A 16,953-nucleotide genomic window follows, 5' to 3' on the forward strand; every position below is an offset into this window, starting at 1 on the left:
AAGCCACTAAGTAATCCCCACATTCCCAAGAAGATCGAGTCCCAGTACCGGATCCATGGGGACCGAGAGCTGATGCGCACCCAGTTGCCTCATGACTCTGGAGTTGTGGATTTGGCCCTAAAGAAGGCTAAGAGTTCTAGGGAGCATGCTTCGGCGCCCCCGGGCAAAGACTCTAGAACCTTAGACTCCTTTGGGAGGAAGGCCTACCATTCTTCTATGCTCGTGGCCAAAATCCAGTCTTACCAGCTCTACACGAGCATACACATGCGGAACAATGTGCGGCAGTTGGCGGGCTTGGTTGATGCTCTTCCCCCTGAGCAAGCCAAGCCTTTTCAGGAGGTGGTCAGGCAGCTGAAGGCGTGCAGAAAATTCCTGGCCAGAGGGGTGTATGACACCTTTGATGTTGCGTCCAGGGCCGCTGCTCAAGGTGTGGTGATGCGCAGGCTCTCATGGCTGCGTGCCTCCGACCTGGAGAATAGACTCCAGCAGCGGATTGCGGACTCGCCTTGCCGTGCGGACAATATTTTTGGAGAGAAGGTCGAGCAGGTGGTAGAGCATCTCCACCAGCGGGACACCGCATTCGACAAGTTCTCCCGCCGGCAGCCTTCAGCCTCTACCTCTACAGGTAGAAGATTTTTTGGGGGAAGGAGGACTGTTCCCTACTCTTCTGGCAAGCGTAGGTACAATCCCCCTTCTCGACAGCCTGCGGCCCAGGCTAAGCCCCAGCGCGCTCGCTCTCGTCAGCAGCGTGCGCCTCAGCAAGGCCCCGCGGCTCCCCAGCAAAAGCAAGGGGCGAGCTTTTGACTGGCTCCAGCAGAGCATAGCCGACATCCAAGTATCAGTGCCGGGCGACCTGCCGGTCGGGGGGAGGTTGAAAGCTTTTCACCAAAGGTGGCCTCTCATAACCTCCGATCAGTGGGTTCTGCAAATAGTCCGGCAAGGATACACCCTCAATTTGGCTTCAAAACCTCCAAATTGTCCACCGGGAGCTCAATCTTACAGCTTCCAGCACAAGCAGGTACTTGCAGAGGAACTCTCCGCCCTTCTCAGCGCCAATGCGGTCGAGCCCGTGCCATCCGGGCAAGAAGGGCTGGGATTCTATTCCAGGTAGTTCCTTGTGGAAAAGAAAACAGGGGGGATGCGTCCCATCCTAGACCTAAGGGCCCTGAACAAATATCTGGTCAAAGAAAAGTTCAGGATGCTTTCCCTGGGCACCCTACTTCCCATGATTCAGGAAAACGATTGGCTATGCTCTCTGGACTTGAAGGATGCCTACACACACATCCCGATACTGCCAGCTCACAGACAGTATCTGCGATTTCAGCTGGGCACACGTCACTTCCAGTACTGTGTGCTACCCTTTGGGCTCGCCTCTGCGCCCAGGGTGTTCACAAAGTGCCTGGCTGTAGTAGCAGCGGCACTTCGCAGGCTGGGGGTACACGTGTTCCCATATCTCGACGATTGGCTGGTGAAGAACACGTCCGAGGCAGGAGCCCTGCAGTCCATGCAGATGACTATTCGCCTCTTGGAGCTACTGGGGTTTGTGATAAATTACCCAAAGTCCCATCTTCTCCCATCACAGAGACTCGAGTTCATAGGAGCTCTGCTGGATTCTCGGACGGCTCGCGCCTATCTCCCAGAAGCGAGAGCCAACAACTTGTTGTCCCTCGTCTCGCGGGTGCGAGCGTCCCAGCAGATCACAGCTCGGCAGATGTTGAGATTGCTGGGCCACATGGCCTCCACAGTTCATGTGACTCCCATGGCCCGCCTTCACATGAGATCTGCTCAATGGACCCTAGCTTCCCAGTGGTTTCAGGCTGCTGGGGATCTAGAAGACGTGATCCACCTGTCCACGAGTTTTCTCAAATCCCTGTATTGGTGGACGATTTGGTCCAATCTGACTCTGGGACGTCCCTTCCAAATTCCTCAGCCACAAAAAGTGCTGACCACGGATGCGTCTCTCCTGGGATGGGGAGCTCATGTCGATGGGCTTCACACCCAAGGAAGCTGGTCCCTCCAGGAACGCGGTCTACAGATCAATCTCCTGGAGTTGCGAGCGATCTGGAACGCTCTGAAGGCTTTCAGAGATCGGCTGTCCCACCAAATTATCCAAATTCAGACAGACAACCAGGTTGCCATGTACTATGTCAACAAGCAGGGGGGCACCGGATCTCGCCCCCTGTGTCAGGAAGCCGTCAGCATGTGGCTCTGGGCTCGCCGTCTCGGCATGGTGCTCCAAGCCACATATCTGGCAGGCGTAAACAACAGTCTGGCCGACAGACTGAGCAGGATTATGCAACCTCACGAGTGGTCGCTCAACTCCCGAGTGGTGCGCCAGATCTTCCAAGTGTGGGGCACCCCCTTGGTGGATCTCTTCGCATCTCGAGCGAACCACAAAGTCCCTCAGTTCTGTTCCAGGCTTCAGGCCCACGGCAGACTGGCATCGGATGCCTTCCTCCTGGACTGGGGGGAGGGCCTGCTGTATGCTTATCCTCCCATTCCTCTGGTGGGGAAGACTTTGTTGAAACTCAAGCAAGACCGAGGCACCATGATTCTGATTGCTCCGTTTTGGCCGCGTCAGATCTGGTTCCCTCTTCTTCTGGAGTTATCCTCAGAAGAACCGTGGAGATTGGAGTGTTTTCCGACCCTCATCACACAGGACGAAGGGGCTCTTCTGCATCCCAGCCTCCGGTCCCTGGCTCTCACGGCCTGGATGTTGAGAGCGTAGACTTTGCCTCTTTGGGTCTGTCAGAGGGTGTCTCCCGCGTCTTGCTTGCTTCCAGGAAAGATTCCACTAAGAGGAGTTACTTCTTTCTATGGAGGAGGTTTGCCGTCTGGTGTGACAGCAAGGCCCTAGCTCCTCGCTCTTGTCCTACACAGACCCTGCTTGAATACCTTCTGCACTTGTCTGAGTCTGGTCTCAAGACCAACTCTGTAAGAGTTCACCTTAGCGCAATCAGTGCATACCATTACCATGTGGAAGGTAAGCCGATCTCGGGACAGCCTTTAGTTGTTCGCTTCATGAGAGGTTTGCTTTTGTCAAAGCCCCCTGTCAAGCCTCCTACAGTGTCATGGGATCTCAATGTCGTTCTCACCCAGCTGATGAAACCTCCTTTTGAGCCACTGAACTCCTGCCATCTGAAGTACTTGACCTGGAAGGTCATTTTCTTGGTGGCAGTTACTTCAGCTCGTAGAGTCAGTGAGCTTCAGGCCCTGGTAGCCCAGGCCCCTTACACCAAATTTCATCATAACAGAGTAGTCCTCCGCACTCACCCTAAGTTCTTGCCAAAGGTCGTGTCGGAGTTCCATCTGAACCAGTCAATTGTCTTGCCAACATTCTTTCCCCGTCCTCATTCCTGCCCTGCTGAACGTCAGCTGCACACATTGGACTGCAAGAGAGCATTGGCCTTCTATCTGGAGCGGACACAGCCCCACAGACAGTCCGCCCAATTGTTTGTTTCTTTTGATCCCAATAGGAGGGGAGTGGCTGTAGGGAAACGCACCATATCCAATTGGCTAGCAGATTGCATTTCCTTCACTTACGCCCAGGAGGGGCTGGCTCTTGAGGGTCATGTCACGGCTCATAATGTTAGAGCCATGGCTGCGTCGGTAGCCCACTTGAAGTCAGCCTCTATTGAAGAAATTTGCAAAGCTGCGACGTGGTCATCTGTCCACACATTCACATCTCATTACTGCCTGCAGCAGGATACCCGACGCGACAGTCGGTTCGGGCAGTCAGTTCTTCAGAACCTGTTTGGGCTTTAGGATCCAACTCCACCCCCCGAGGGCCCTGTTGTTCTGTTCCAGGCTGCACTCTCAGTTAGTTGGTAAATTTTTTAGGTCAATCTCAGTTATGTCCTCGCCGTTGCGAGGCCCAATTGTTTTGAGTGAGCCTGGGGGCTAGGGATACCCCATCAGTGAGAACAAGCAGCCTGCTTGTCCTCGGAGAAAGCGAATGCTACATACCTGTAGAAGGTATTCTCCGAGGACAGCAGGCTGATTGTTCTCACAAACCCGCCCGCCTCCCCTTTGGAGTTGTGTCTTCCCTTGAAGTGTATTGTCTTGCTACATACTGGATTGGCCGGCTCGAGCCGGTTTCGGGCGGGAAGACGGCCGCGCATGCGCGGTGCGCGCGGGCGCGCGAGGACTAGCAAAGGACTTTGCTAGAGAAGTTTCCGATTGGAGGGGCTGCCGTGGACGTCACCCATCAGTGAGAACAATCAGCCTGCTGTCCTCGGAGAATACCTTCTACAGGTATGTAGCATTCGCTTTCTACCAGCTACAATAATTTTTGTTTTAGTGAAATTCAGTTTTGATTTCATGATATTTATATCTACATATTGGATGCTTTCAAATAAATTAAAAAGCTGTCAAATAAGTAAAAATACAAAAATCTTTTGTCCTCCACCTTTTAAGGCACTGCCTGCCCAACTGAAACAGCTTTTGATTTTTTACAGATAGACCACACATAAGCAGTCCATTATTTCTAATAATCTTTTACTTTTGCTTTCAATAGCCATATGCTATTGTTTTGGGTGTACTTGTGACACCGCCTACTGGCTTCAACCCATATTAATTGGCTAGATAACCTCGTACAGTCTCCTGTTCTCAATCTAACCTCCTTGGCAGTAACTAGGATACAGAAGCACTTCCTTCCTGTGTTTTCCTTTAGCTCTGCAGCATGGAACTTGCTGCCTGAGATCTACAAACTTACAGGGAAAAATACTGGTGGCACTCTGGTACCCACAGAGCTGGCACCTATGGGTGGTGGTAAATGGAATTCACTCAGAGGAGAGGAAGGCAAGTAGTGGAGTGCCTCTGGGTTCGGTACTGGGGGCCGATTCTGTATAATATATTTGTGAGAGGCAATGCTGAATGCGGATGACACAAAGATCGCAAACAGAGTAGATACCCTGGAGGGAGTAGAAACCATGAGAAGAGATCTCCAAAATTTAGAAGAATAGTCAAAGGTCTGGCAGTTAAAAGTTAATGTGAAGAAGTGCAGAGTGATGCACTTGGAGTGCACAAATTCAAAGGAGATGTATGAGATAGGAGGCAAGAGATTGGTAAGCACAGCTCAGAAGAGGGACCTTGAAGTGATGGTGTCCGAGGATCTCAAGGTAATGAAACAATATGACAAGACGATAGCCAAAGCCGGAAGGATGCTAGGCTGCATAGAGATGGGTATAACCAGCAGAAGAAAGGTGTTAATGCCCCTGTACAAATTGTTGGTGACACCTCACTTAGAATATTGTGTTTAGTTTCGGAGGCTGTATTTTGCTAAGGATGTAAAAAGTATTGAAGCGGTTCAGAGAAAAGTGACGAAAATGGTATGGGAAGAAAGAGACTTGATGACAAGAAGATGTATACCCTGGAGGAAAGAAAAGAAAGGGGTGATATGAAACATTCAAATATTTGAAAGGTATTAATATACAAACCTTTTCTAGAGACAGGAAGGCAGTAGAACTAGAGGACATAAAAAGTTTCAGGGGGGCTGGACTCAGGTATAACGTTAGGAAGTATTTTTTCACAGAGAGAGTGGTAGATAACCTAGAATGTACTCCAGCCGGAGGTGGTCGAGATGAAAATGGAAGCGGAATTCAAAAATGCACAAGATAAACACAAAAGAATCCTGTATGGAAACAGAAGGAACAAACTTAGCGGTGCTTAGATGCAGTGGTAAAGTGTGGTATTGAGTTGAGGTTGAGGCAGAAGAGAGACTAGTGGGACTTGCAGTGCTACCCTTAGCATTTCTTTTACCCACAAGTCCTCCCTGTGTATGCACCACCTGCTGTGCTTGTCATTTAAAGATGGCCTGTCCAGTTGTGTTCACAACCCACCATGATTTAATTTTCTTTTTTATAGACTTGGTAATTTGTGCCGAGTTGAGCACCCCCAGTTATTTTGAAAAGTTGGCTCCTATTCCACCACCCTCTGTCACCTGTCAGTTTCCAATTCAGTTCATCACTTTGGGTCCTAAGTTCAGCCCTCTAAGCATGTTCATGAGGCTTTGTTGAAATTCAAGTAGATTACATCTAGCACACGTCTTTTATCCAGATAAAGCTGGATGACCTCACTGTGCTTTAATTTTTAGTATCCTGAAGAGTAGTCACTCCACTGCAAAACAGCGGTCGTGCAGTGGAGTGACTACTGTCCAGCATGTTAAAATTCCGGTCCAACCACAGCACCAAAACAGTACTAACTACTCTTCTAACTAAATTTAAACAAGCAATTGCAACTGGCAACAGTATACTTCTACAATTTGATATGTCCAGCGTATTTGACATGGTAAGCCATAAAATATTATTAAATATCTTAGAATACTTCGGAGTTGGAGGGAACGTTCTTAGCTGGTTTAGAGGCTTCCTAACCGCAAGATCATACCAAGTGAAATCTAATTTGAATACATCAGCTCCATGGAAACCTGAATGCGGAGTTCCCCAAGGATCACCACTTTCACCAGCTCTCTTTAACCTAATGATGACACCTCTGGCCAAATCGCTATCTAACCAAGGCCTCAATCCTTACATATATGCAGATGATGTCACGATCTACATCCCGTTCAAACATGATCTAAACGAAATCACTAATGACATCAACCACAGCTTTCAAATCATGAACTCATGGGTGGATGTATTTCAATTAAAACTTAATGCAGAAAAAACTCAATGTCTCATCCTCACATCACTACTATAATCACACCAAACTTTACCCTTCCTGTCTCAGACAGCCTGAAAATTCTTGGAGTTACCATTGACCGAAATCTCACACTGGAAAGCCATTTGAAGAATACAACAAAGAAAATGTTCCACTCAATGTGGAAACTCAAAAGATTAAAACCTTTCTTCCCAAGGGATATATTTCGCAGCCTGTACAATCAGTGGTGCTAAGTCACCTAGACTACTGCAATGCATTCTACGCTGGTTGTAAATAACAAATCTCTCTATATAAAAGGCACCACCAACGTTCTAAATGAAGCCTCCAGCTGGAAGTGTGAAGGGGGAGAGATATCCGGTTTCCCCATGACTGTCTGCCCCGCCCTCGCTCTCTCTGTAACACAAACAGTGAAGGAAAACACAACAAAGCACGAAATCAAATCGCTCTCTCTGTAACAGTGAAGGACTCAGAGGGGGAGGGGAGAGAGGGCAGAAGCCCTCACTATCTCTGTAACACAAACACAGCACAGCAGGGAACTTAACACTGAAGGACTCGACTCCGAGGGGGGAGGGGACAGAGCAGAGGGGACAGACAGTACAGGGGAAGGGAGAGAGGGCAGAGGGCAGGGACACACACACTCCCACATGCACACAGAAGAAAACCTTGCTAGCCCCCGTTTCATTTGCATCAGAAACGGGGCTTTTTTTTACTAGTCATCAAGAAACTTCAAACAGCCCAAAACACTGCAGCTAGACTCATATTTGGTAAAACAAAATACGAAAGTGCAAAACCCCTAAGAGAAAAACTAGACTGGCTCCTACTCAAAGAACATATTACGTTCAAGGTTTGAACCCTGGTTCATAAAATCATTTACGGAGATGCCCCTGTCTACATGTTAGACCTCGTAGACTTACCACCTAGGAACATCAGCACACACATTCCTGAATCTCCATTTCCCCAGCTGCAAAGGACTAAAATACAAATTAACACATGCATCCAGCTTTTCCTAAATAAGCACACAGTTTTGGAATTCATTACCACTTGACGTGAAAAAAATGCACGACCTAATCAACTTTCAGAAATCACTGAAGACCTACCTTTTCAACAGAGTATGCCACAACGATCCATAATATGAACTTTAACGCATTACCGCTTTATCTGTTATTCCGAATGTAATCGCTTTATAACTGATTGCTTAATTTCCACTATCCTGCTTATAATCGAAAGAGAAAAACGCCTATATTCCGACCTAAATCGGGACATGGACGTCTTTCTCACGCGGGTGCCCAAATCGGTATAATCGAAAGCCAATTTTGGGCGTTTCCAACTGCACTCCGTTGCGGGAACAAATAAAGTTGATGGGGGCGTGTCGGAGGCGTAGTGAAGGCGGGACTGAGGCGTGGTTATCGGCTGAGCAGAGATGTGCGTGCTCGGCCGATAATGGAAAAAAGAAAGGCGCTTTCAGAGAGAATTTAGGTCACTTTTGTTGGACCCGTTTTTTTCACGAACAGGTCCCAAAAAAGTGCCCTAAATGACCAGATGACCACCGGAGGGAACCGGGCATGACCTCCCCTGACTCCCCCAGTGGTCACTAACCCCCTCCCACAAAAAAAAAAAACGAACGTTAAACACTTTTTTCCCAACTTGTAAGCCAGCCTCAAATGTCATCCCCAGCTCCATGACAACAGTATGCAGGTCCCCGAAGTAATTTTAGTTTAGTTGGTGCTGTGCGGGACCCATGCAGAGAGGAAAAATTCGGAAGAAAAAAAAAAAACAAGCAAGTGCAGTCAGGGACGTCTAAATTACCAGAATAGTAAAAGGGGGAATCAAACCAGCAGCCTTCTGATTACAAGCTCAGTGCTCTAGCCAGTGCACCACGTTATTCAGTTGCTTAGACGTCCTTCCCTTTCCATTAAGTCCCTCCAAGTTTCTGTCAGCCAATCACAGCTGTTTAGCTGACACCGATGTCAGCTAAATGAGCTGTGATTGGCTGACAGAAACTTGGAGGGACTTAATGGAAAGGGAAGGACGTCTAATCAGTGGTGCACTGGCTAGAGCACTGAGCTTGTAATCAGAAGGTTGCTGGTTCGATTCCCCCTTTTACTAACTTTTAATTTGGACGTCCCTGACTGCACTTGCTTGCTTGTTTTTTTTTTCTTCCGATTTTTCCTCTCTGCATGGGTCCCGCGCAGCACCAACTAAAGTAAAATTGCTCTGGGGACCTGCATACTGCTGTCATGGAGCTAGGTATGATATTTGAGGCTGGCATAGAGACATCTCAGGGGGACCAGTGCACTACGAATGCTGGCCCCTCCCACGACCAAATGCCTTGGATTTGGTCGTTTTTGAGCTGGGATGCTTCGGTTTCGATTATCGCTAAAAAAACAAAAACGCCCAGCTCAAAAAACGCCCTAATCCAATGTATTTTCGAAAAAAAAGATGGACGTCCATTTTTTTTCGAAAATACAGTTCGGCCCGCCCCTTCACAGACCCGTTCTCAGAGATGGACGTTCTTACACATAGGCATTCGCGTTTGATTATGCCCCTCTATGTCTCCCATGTTTGTTATGTAATTACCAATTGTATCTTTTACTCTGGAATGGCGACAGCCATGATGGAACAATGTAAGCCACATTAAGCCTGCAAATGGGTGGGAAAATGTGGGATACAAATGCAACAAATAAATAAAAATTAAAGCACAGTGGTCTCCAGATGAAGCTGGATGCGAAACGGGTCCGTCGAAAGGGACCACACTGCTTTTTTGTTATCCTGCTGGGGAGCAGTCTTGCAGTGGAGTGACTACTTTCCAGCATGTTAAAAATTAAAGCACAGTGGGGTCTCCAAATGAAGCTAGAAGCGAAATGGGTCTGTTGAAAGGGACCGTGCTGCTTTTTTGTTATCCTGCTGAGACTGAGCAACTGGGTATGCAGACACAGCACTATTTGGACGAGTGTTCACTCACTAGGATTGCAACTGTATGGCACTAATGTGTTGAAGTTTTGTTTATTTTTGCAGAGGAGGTTTTTTTGACCCATTATTAATTTTTTAACTGTGTGCAACTGAAGCCGCTGATTCAGCGGCCCGTTTTCATGCTATTTGCTGCAGTGGTATGAGATCTTTTTCCTTCTCTACTTTTGTAAAAAAAAAATAAAACAAAACAAAAACCAGTGTAAGTGCATGTATTTCTCCAAGGACAAGCTGGCTGAGTTATTCTCCCAAGTGGGAAATCGATCCACATTGGCCTGGGAACCAGCATGATGAATAGCAAAAAGAAAAGCTTTGCTAGAGGCTTCTGGTGCACGTGCTGCACTGCGCATGCGCAGAGTGCCTTCCCGCCCGCCACGCAATTGGGTCTCCACCTGTCTTGAGGCCTTCTGTTGTGCAGGCTCCCCGGGATCGGCCTTCGTCGGACCTGACCCTGAGGCGATGGGAGGATTCGACGTTGTCCTCGTCTGCACCGAGGAGTCTCAGTGAGGTGCATTGGGCAAAGAAGCACTGACACTGATCTCTTTCGACACATGATGACAGGAGCTCCGGGGCGCCAAGGGATCTGGCCCCCGAGAAGCGTCGATGCCAGGAAGATCACTCCCCCGCCATACAGGAGGTGCTGCTGTGTGCGTCTCCCAGCAGCCGAGATTCTGCTCCCAAGTCCCAGGCGTTTCTGCAACCTGATCTCCAACTGTCCCCACATCCTTTACCGATGACGGCTGTCGACGAGCGTATCCAGGCCTTGCCCCCAGAGCTTTTGGAGGGCTTATTGCATCGATCTACATTGGCATCGGGGATGCTTGTGCCTGCTGTGCCTATTACTGAAGCCCTGTGTGACCTGTGTCTCACGTTGTAGCCTTCCGGCACCGGCCTCGCTGGCCACCCAGGCTGGTTCTCCTTCGACGTCGGTGGAGGAAGCTTCGCTGGATTCAAGGCAGGAACCAACTCCTCAACCCCGTTCTCGAGGCCACGGGACTTTGATGTCGAGGCGGGCCCGGTCATGGACATCCCTGAGGGAAGTGCTGTCTAATATCGAAGAGGAACGCTTGTGGGGGTCAGAAGAGGATCCCAGGTACTTTTCCTCCGTTGAGTCCTTTGGGATTCCTTTTGAACCTTCCCTTCCATCTGAGAGAAGGCTGTCTCCACCTGAGAGCCTTGCATTCACCTTGTTTGTGCGGGAAATGGGGGAGGCTATATCCTTCCCCATAGAAGTGGAGGATGAGCCCAAGGCTAAGATGCTTGAGGTCCTGGACTACATCTCTCCACCTAAGGAGGTAGTGATGGCTCCTTTACATGAGGTACTCAAGGCAGTCCTCGTGCGGAACTGGGCATCCCCTCTGTCTGTCCCTGTGGTCCCCATGAAAATAGATACACATTATCGGATCCATGGGGAACCTGGGTTGGCGAGGCCGCAGTTACCCCACAACTCTATGGTGGTGGATGCTACTCTCAAGAGAGCCAAGAGTACTAGGGACTATTCGTCTGCTCCCCCAGCCAGAGAAGCTAGAACCTTGGACTCTTTTGGGAGAAAAATGCATCGGGCCGCGATGCTTGTCGCCCATATTCATTCGTATCAACTCTTCACGAGCATCTACTTGCGGAACTCGGTGAGGCAGCTGTCTGACTTGGTTGATGCGCTCCCTCCGGAGCAGGCAGAGCCTTTTTGCCAGCTGGTCAAGCAGCACAAGGCATATTGCAAGTTTTTGGCCAGGGGCTCTTATGACACTTTTGACGAGGCATCCAGAATCTCTGCCCAGGGTATAGTGATGTGTAGACTTTCATGGCTGCATGTCTCTGACCTGGACCATTCGGTCCAGCAGAGAATGGTGGATGCCCCTTGCTGGGGGGATAATCTTTTCAGAGAGAAGGTTGAGGAGGTGGTTGACCAGATCAAGAAGCACACTGATGTTATCTTTTCTTTCTCCCGCTGGGTGCCTTCTGCGACTACGTCCTCATCTAGGAGATATTTTGGTGGGTCCTGGAGTGCTTCTTATGCCTAAGCTAGTCATAGGTACGCTCCGGCGACTCGCCTAAGGCCCCTGCTGCTTCCCAGGCAAAGCAAGGGATGGGCTTTTGACTGGCTCCATCAGAGCATAGCCACCATAAAAATGTCCGTGCCAGACGACTTACCGGTTGGTGGGAGGTTAACATTTTTTCATACCTTCCGACTGGTGGGTTCTTCAAATAGTCTGGCTAGGATACACCCTCTTGATATCCAAACCTCCAAATTGCCCACCGAGAGCTCATTCATTCAGCTCTCAGCAGAAGCAAGTACTTGCAGAGGAACTCTCCGCCCTTTTGAAGGCCCATGCGGTCGAACCCGTTCCACCAGGGGAAGAAGGGCAGGGATTCTATTCCAGGTACTTCCTTGTGCTTAAAAAGACGGGGGATGTGTCCTATCCTAGACCTAAGGGCTCTGAACAAATTTCTAGTCCGAGAAAAGTTCAGGGTGGTTTCCATGGGTACCCTTCTTCCCATGATTCAAGAGAACGATTGGTTATGCTCTCTGGACTTTAAGGATGAATATACCCACATCCTGATACTTCCAGCTCACAGGAAGTATCTACAGTTTCAACTGGGAACACATCACTTTCAGTACCGCGTGTTGCCTTTTGGCCTTTCGTCAGCTCCCAGGGTGTTTACCAAATGACTAGCGGTAGTTGCAGTGTTGCTATGCAAACTGGGGGTGCATGTGTTTCCTTATTCCGATGATTGGCCGGTGAAGAGCACCTCGGAAGTAAGTGCTCAGGAATCCAAGTGGAAGACTATTCAGGTGCTGGAGCTACTAGGGTTTGTACTAAACTATCCCAAGTCCTATCTCCATCCTGTTCAACAATTGGAGTTTATAGGAGCCCTTCTCGAAACAAAGAATGTCCGAGCCTTCCTCCCAGAGGCGCGTGTGGATAACCACCTCTCCCTTGCGTCCAAGGTTCGGGCATCACAGCAGGTCACAGCTCGCCAGATGTTGAGGTTGTTGGGCCACATGGCTTCCACAGTATAAGTTACACCCATGGCACGTCTTCACATGAGTTCTGCTCAATGAACCCTGACTTCTCAGTGGTATGAAGCCACAGGAGGTCTGGAGGTTGTCATCCAAGTGTCCCCGGAACTTTTGCGCTCTCTTCAATGGTGAACAATTCAGTCCAATTTCACTTTGGGACTACCATTCCAAATTCCTCAACCACAAAAAGTGCTGATGACTGATGCATGTCTCCTGGGGTGGGGAGCTCATGTAGATGGGCTTCACACCCAGGGAGTTTGGTCCCTCTAGGAAACGAATTTTCAGATCAATCTTCTGGAGCTCCAAGCGATCTGGAACGCTCTAAAGGGTTTCAGAGATCAGCTGTCCAGTCAAATTATCCTCATTCAGACAAACAATGAAGTTGCAGTGAATTATGCCGGCATGCAGGGGTGCACCAAATCTCGCTCTCTGGGTCAGGAAGCCGTCCAGATGTGGCTCTGGGCACGCCATCATGGCATGTTGCTATAAGCCACTTATCTGGCAGGCGCAAACAATGGCCTGGCCAACAGACTGAGCAGGATTACGCAACCTCACGAGTGGTCTCTGATTATGGGCATAACCCACAAGATCTTTCGAGTGTGGGGCACCCTCTGGGTGGATATTTTTGCCACTTAACTCAGTCACAAGGTCCTTAGTTCTGTTCCAGGCTTCAGGCCCACGACAGACTAGCGTCAGATGTCTTTCTCCTTCATTGGGGAACAGTCGTTCTGTATGCATATCCTCTGATACCGCTAGTGAGAAAGTTTTGTTGAAACTCGGGCAAGACCGTGGAACCATGGTTTTGATCGCATTCTACTGGCCGTGACAGATTTGGTTCCCTTTTCTTCTGGAATTGTCCTCTGAAGAACTGTGGAGATTGGAGTGTTTTCCAACCCTTATCACGCAGAACGAGGGGTCGCTTCTACATCCTGACCTCCAGTCTCTGGCTCTCATGGCCTTGATGTTGAGAGCCTAGAATTCGCTTCCTTGGGTCTTTCGGAGGGTGTCTCCCAAGTCTTGCTTGCTTCTAGGAAAGATTCCATGAAGAGGTGTTACTCTTTTAAATGGGGGAGATTTGCCATCTGGTGTGACAGCAAGGCCATAGATCCCCTTTCTTGTTCTACTCAGACCCTGCTTGAATACCTTCTACACTTGTCAGAGTCTGGCCTGAAGACCAACTCCGTAAGGGTTCACCTTAGTGCAATTCGTGCTTATCATCGGCATGTAGAAGGTAAGCCTATCTCTGGACAGCCTTTAGTTCGCTTCATGAGAGGTTTGGTTTTATCAAAGCCCCCTGTCAAACCTCCACAAGTGTCATGGGATCTCAGCATCATTCTCACCTAGCTGTTGAAAGCTCCTTTTGGGCCACTGAATTCCTGCCATCTGAAGTACTTGACCTAGAAAGTCGTTTTCTTGGTGGCTGCTACTTCAGCTCGTAGGGTCAGTGAGCTTCAGACCTTAGGGTGCGTGCAGAGGACATTTCTGTTGTGATGAAATTTAGTATAAGGTGCATCCACTACTAAGTTCCTGCCGAAGGTGGTTTCAGAGTTTCATCTGAACCAGTCGATTGTCTTGCCAACTTTTTTTTCCCCCCAACCCCATGCCCACTGTGGCGAAAGCAGCTTGCACACCTTGGACTGCAAGAGAGTGTTGTTGGCCTTTTACATGGAGCGGATGAAGCCCTTTAGACAGTCCGCCCAGTTGTTTGTCTCCTTTGATCCCAACAAGAGGGGAGTTGCCATTGGTAAACGCACCATTTCTGGGTTTACTCTGGAGGGTCATATCACAGCTCATAACGTCAGAACCATTGCTGCTTCGGTGGCTCACTTGAGGTCAGCCTCCATTGAAGAGATTTGCAAAGCTGCAATGTGGTCTTCAGTCCACACATTCACATCTCACTACTGCCTTGAGCAGGATACCTGATGTGATAGTTTGGGCAGTCAGTGTTGCAGAATCTGTTTGGGGTTTAGAATCCAACTCCACCCTCCTAGGCCCATTTTATTCTGTTCCAGGCTGCACTCTCAGCTAGTTTGTATATAGTTTGAGGTTAATCTAAGTTACTTCCTCGCTGTTGCGAGGCCCAATTGACCAGTGTTTGTTGTTTTAGGTGAGCCTGGATGCCAGGGATACCCCACTTATGAGAATAACTCAGCCTGCTTGTCCTCAGAGAAAGTGGAGATACTTACCTGTAGCAGGCATTCTCTGAGGACAGCATGCTGATCATTCTCACAATCCCGCCTACCTCCCCTTGTAGTTGTTTCCTTTTCTTTTCTCTTATGCTTTTGGATTAAACTGAGGAGTGCGGTGCGGTGCATTACGCACGCCAGAAGGCTCTAGCATAGATTTTCTTTTTGCTGTTCATCATTCCGGTTCCTTGGCTGACTCGGATCATCGACCCACTTGTGAGAATGATCAGCCTGCTATCCTCGGAGAATATCTGCTAGTATCTCCGCTTTTGATTCACTTTATGTTTTGATTTGTCATTATTAACTTGTTGACTTATCTTAATTAAACTGATGAAGTAGGCCACCTCTTCTGTTGTTGGACTGATGAGGAAATGGTTGAAGTGGAGCATAAAAATTTATATTGCCCATGTGCCTTCTGAGGATTCATCTAATATTAAGTACTTGTAAGACTGGAAGGTGGTGTTTTTGTTACTAGTGGATGAAGGTTACAACTCCACCTTTATACATTTATATAGTTAAGGTGATATACAGTATGAAAAGTATTTAAAATGTGTGCAATGTATTTCTCCATTTATTATCACTGCTGGAAAGAAGGTAGGGATTCGCTTCCAAGTATTTCCTGGTAGCCAAGAAAACTGAGGGTACCTATCAACCTTTAAGGCCTTGAACAAGTATCTAGACGAAGAGAAGCTCAAGATTTTTATCGACACCATGTTTCCTTATTGAACCAAGGAGACAAGCTATCCTTTACCCCCACATAGGATGCCTACATAGAAATTCATTTAGGTAACAGGAATTCAGATTTCATAGAGGATTGCAACATCTCCAGCTGTGATATTTTAACTACTTTTCTATGGTAGTGGTGTGTTTTTGAAACTTCTGTACCCAAAGGATCTATGGTGTAAAAGTATGCTAAATTTTGTGAACCAAAAAATCAATAAATGTACCGTGGGTTATGTGTTAACTTCTGTGATATTAGCTATGCTTCCTTATATCCCAAAACATTTTGGAAAAGAGGTTTGCAGTTTGCTTCAACCATATATAAACGTTCAAAATCTTTGCTAGTTTATATGTCTAGAAAATTCAGTTTTTATCCTTTCTTCTGTAAAGTGTCCAAGTAGTAAATGTTTTTTTCTTAAAATGTTGCATTTGTCTTGTTTAAAAGGATATGCTTTTTAAAAATGTTTCTAATGGTCTGTCCCAAGGGATAAAAGCTCTGAATAAACAACTTAGTTATCTTCAGATGAGCATATGATCTTTGAAATGATGGATTTACCCTTTTCTATCCTATTAATTTAAAGTTTGGAACTGGGCAGGATACCAAACAGGCATTCTGATTTGATTTGCATGGTTTCACACATTCACCTTGCAAGACTTGCTTCTCCTCCCATCCCTCCGCCCCCTAGGCAGCAAGAGGAAATCAGTTTCAGACCTGATTGTGTGACTGGACATATATACCAAAGTAATGAATTATTACCTTGTCAGTAATTTGTGTGCTTCATGGTGCAGTTCAGAGGTTATCTGTTTAATGAATATGATTTGACAGTTGTGACGATTAGTTGAATGTGTTCTCAGTAACTGACCAGTAATTTTCACTCTGATTTAAATGTTAATATATGTTAGTCATGAAAAGTAAAAAGACAGGAAACATTTGGATAACACTTTTTTTTTGAACCTCTTAGATCATACTGCCTTGTTATGGAGCATAGAAACTGGAAAGTGCCTTGTCAAGTACACAGGTCATGCTGGATCAGGTAAGACAGAACAAAGAAAACTGGAAACTTTTACTGCTTTAATACAAGAACATTAAGGGACTCATTTTCAAAGCACACGTGCTTTGAAAATGAGTGCCTAAGTATTACATAAAAATAAGGTTTGGTTTGTATCATAAGGAAAATCAATTCACTAGACCATCTATACCACCATCAACCAGCTGTATATTTGTGGTCTATAATTTGTTATATAGAAAGGAAATCCATGTTAAGTAACTTCTCAAAATGCTTCTGCATTGCTGTATGAAATATAAAAAATAAAAGGCCACTAAGATACTACATTGGATAAAAACACAGTAGTACCAAAACTCTTAAATGCTTTGTCAGAGCAATGTTTCTGAAGCCAGTG

General features: G+C 47.4%; 1 protein-coding gene across 1 annotated transcript in view; it reads left to right on the top strand.

Annotated features, from left to right (window-relative positions):
- Positions 1 to 16,953, top strand: part of WDR37 (WD repeat domain 37) — a 249,220-nt gene that overhangs the window by 68,053 nt on the left and 164,214 nt on the right. The window contains 1 exon segment of the mRNA XM_030198868.1: positions 16,515 to 16,586. Coding sequence (XP_030054728.1) covers positions 16,515 to 16,586 — 72 coding nt within the window.

Source organism: Microcaecilia unicolor, chromosome 1 (assembly GCF_901765095.1).
Source record: "Microcaecilia unicolor chromosome 1, aMicUni1.1, whole genome shotgun sequence".
Classification (NCBI taxonomy): domain Eukaryota; kingdom Metazoa; phylum Chordata; class Amphibia; order Gymnophiona; family Siphonopidae; genus Microcaecilia; species Microcaecilia unicolor.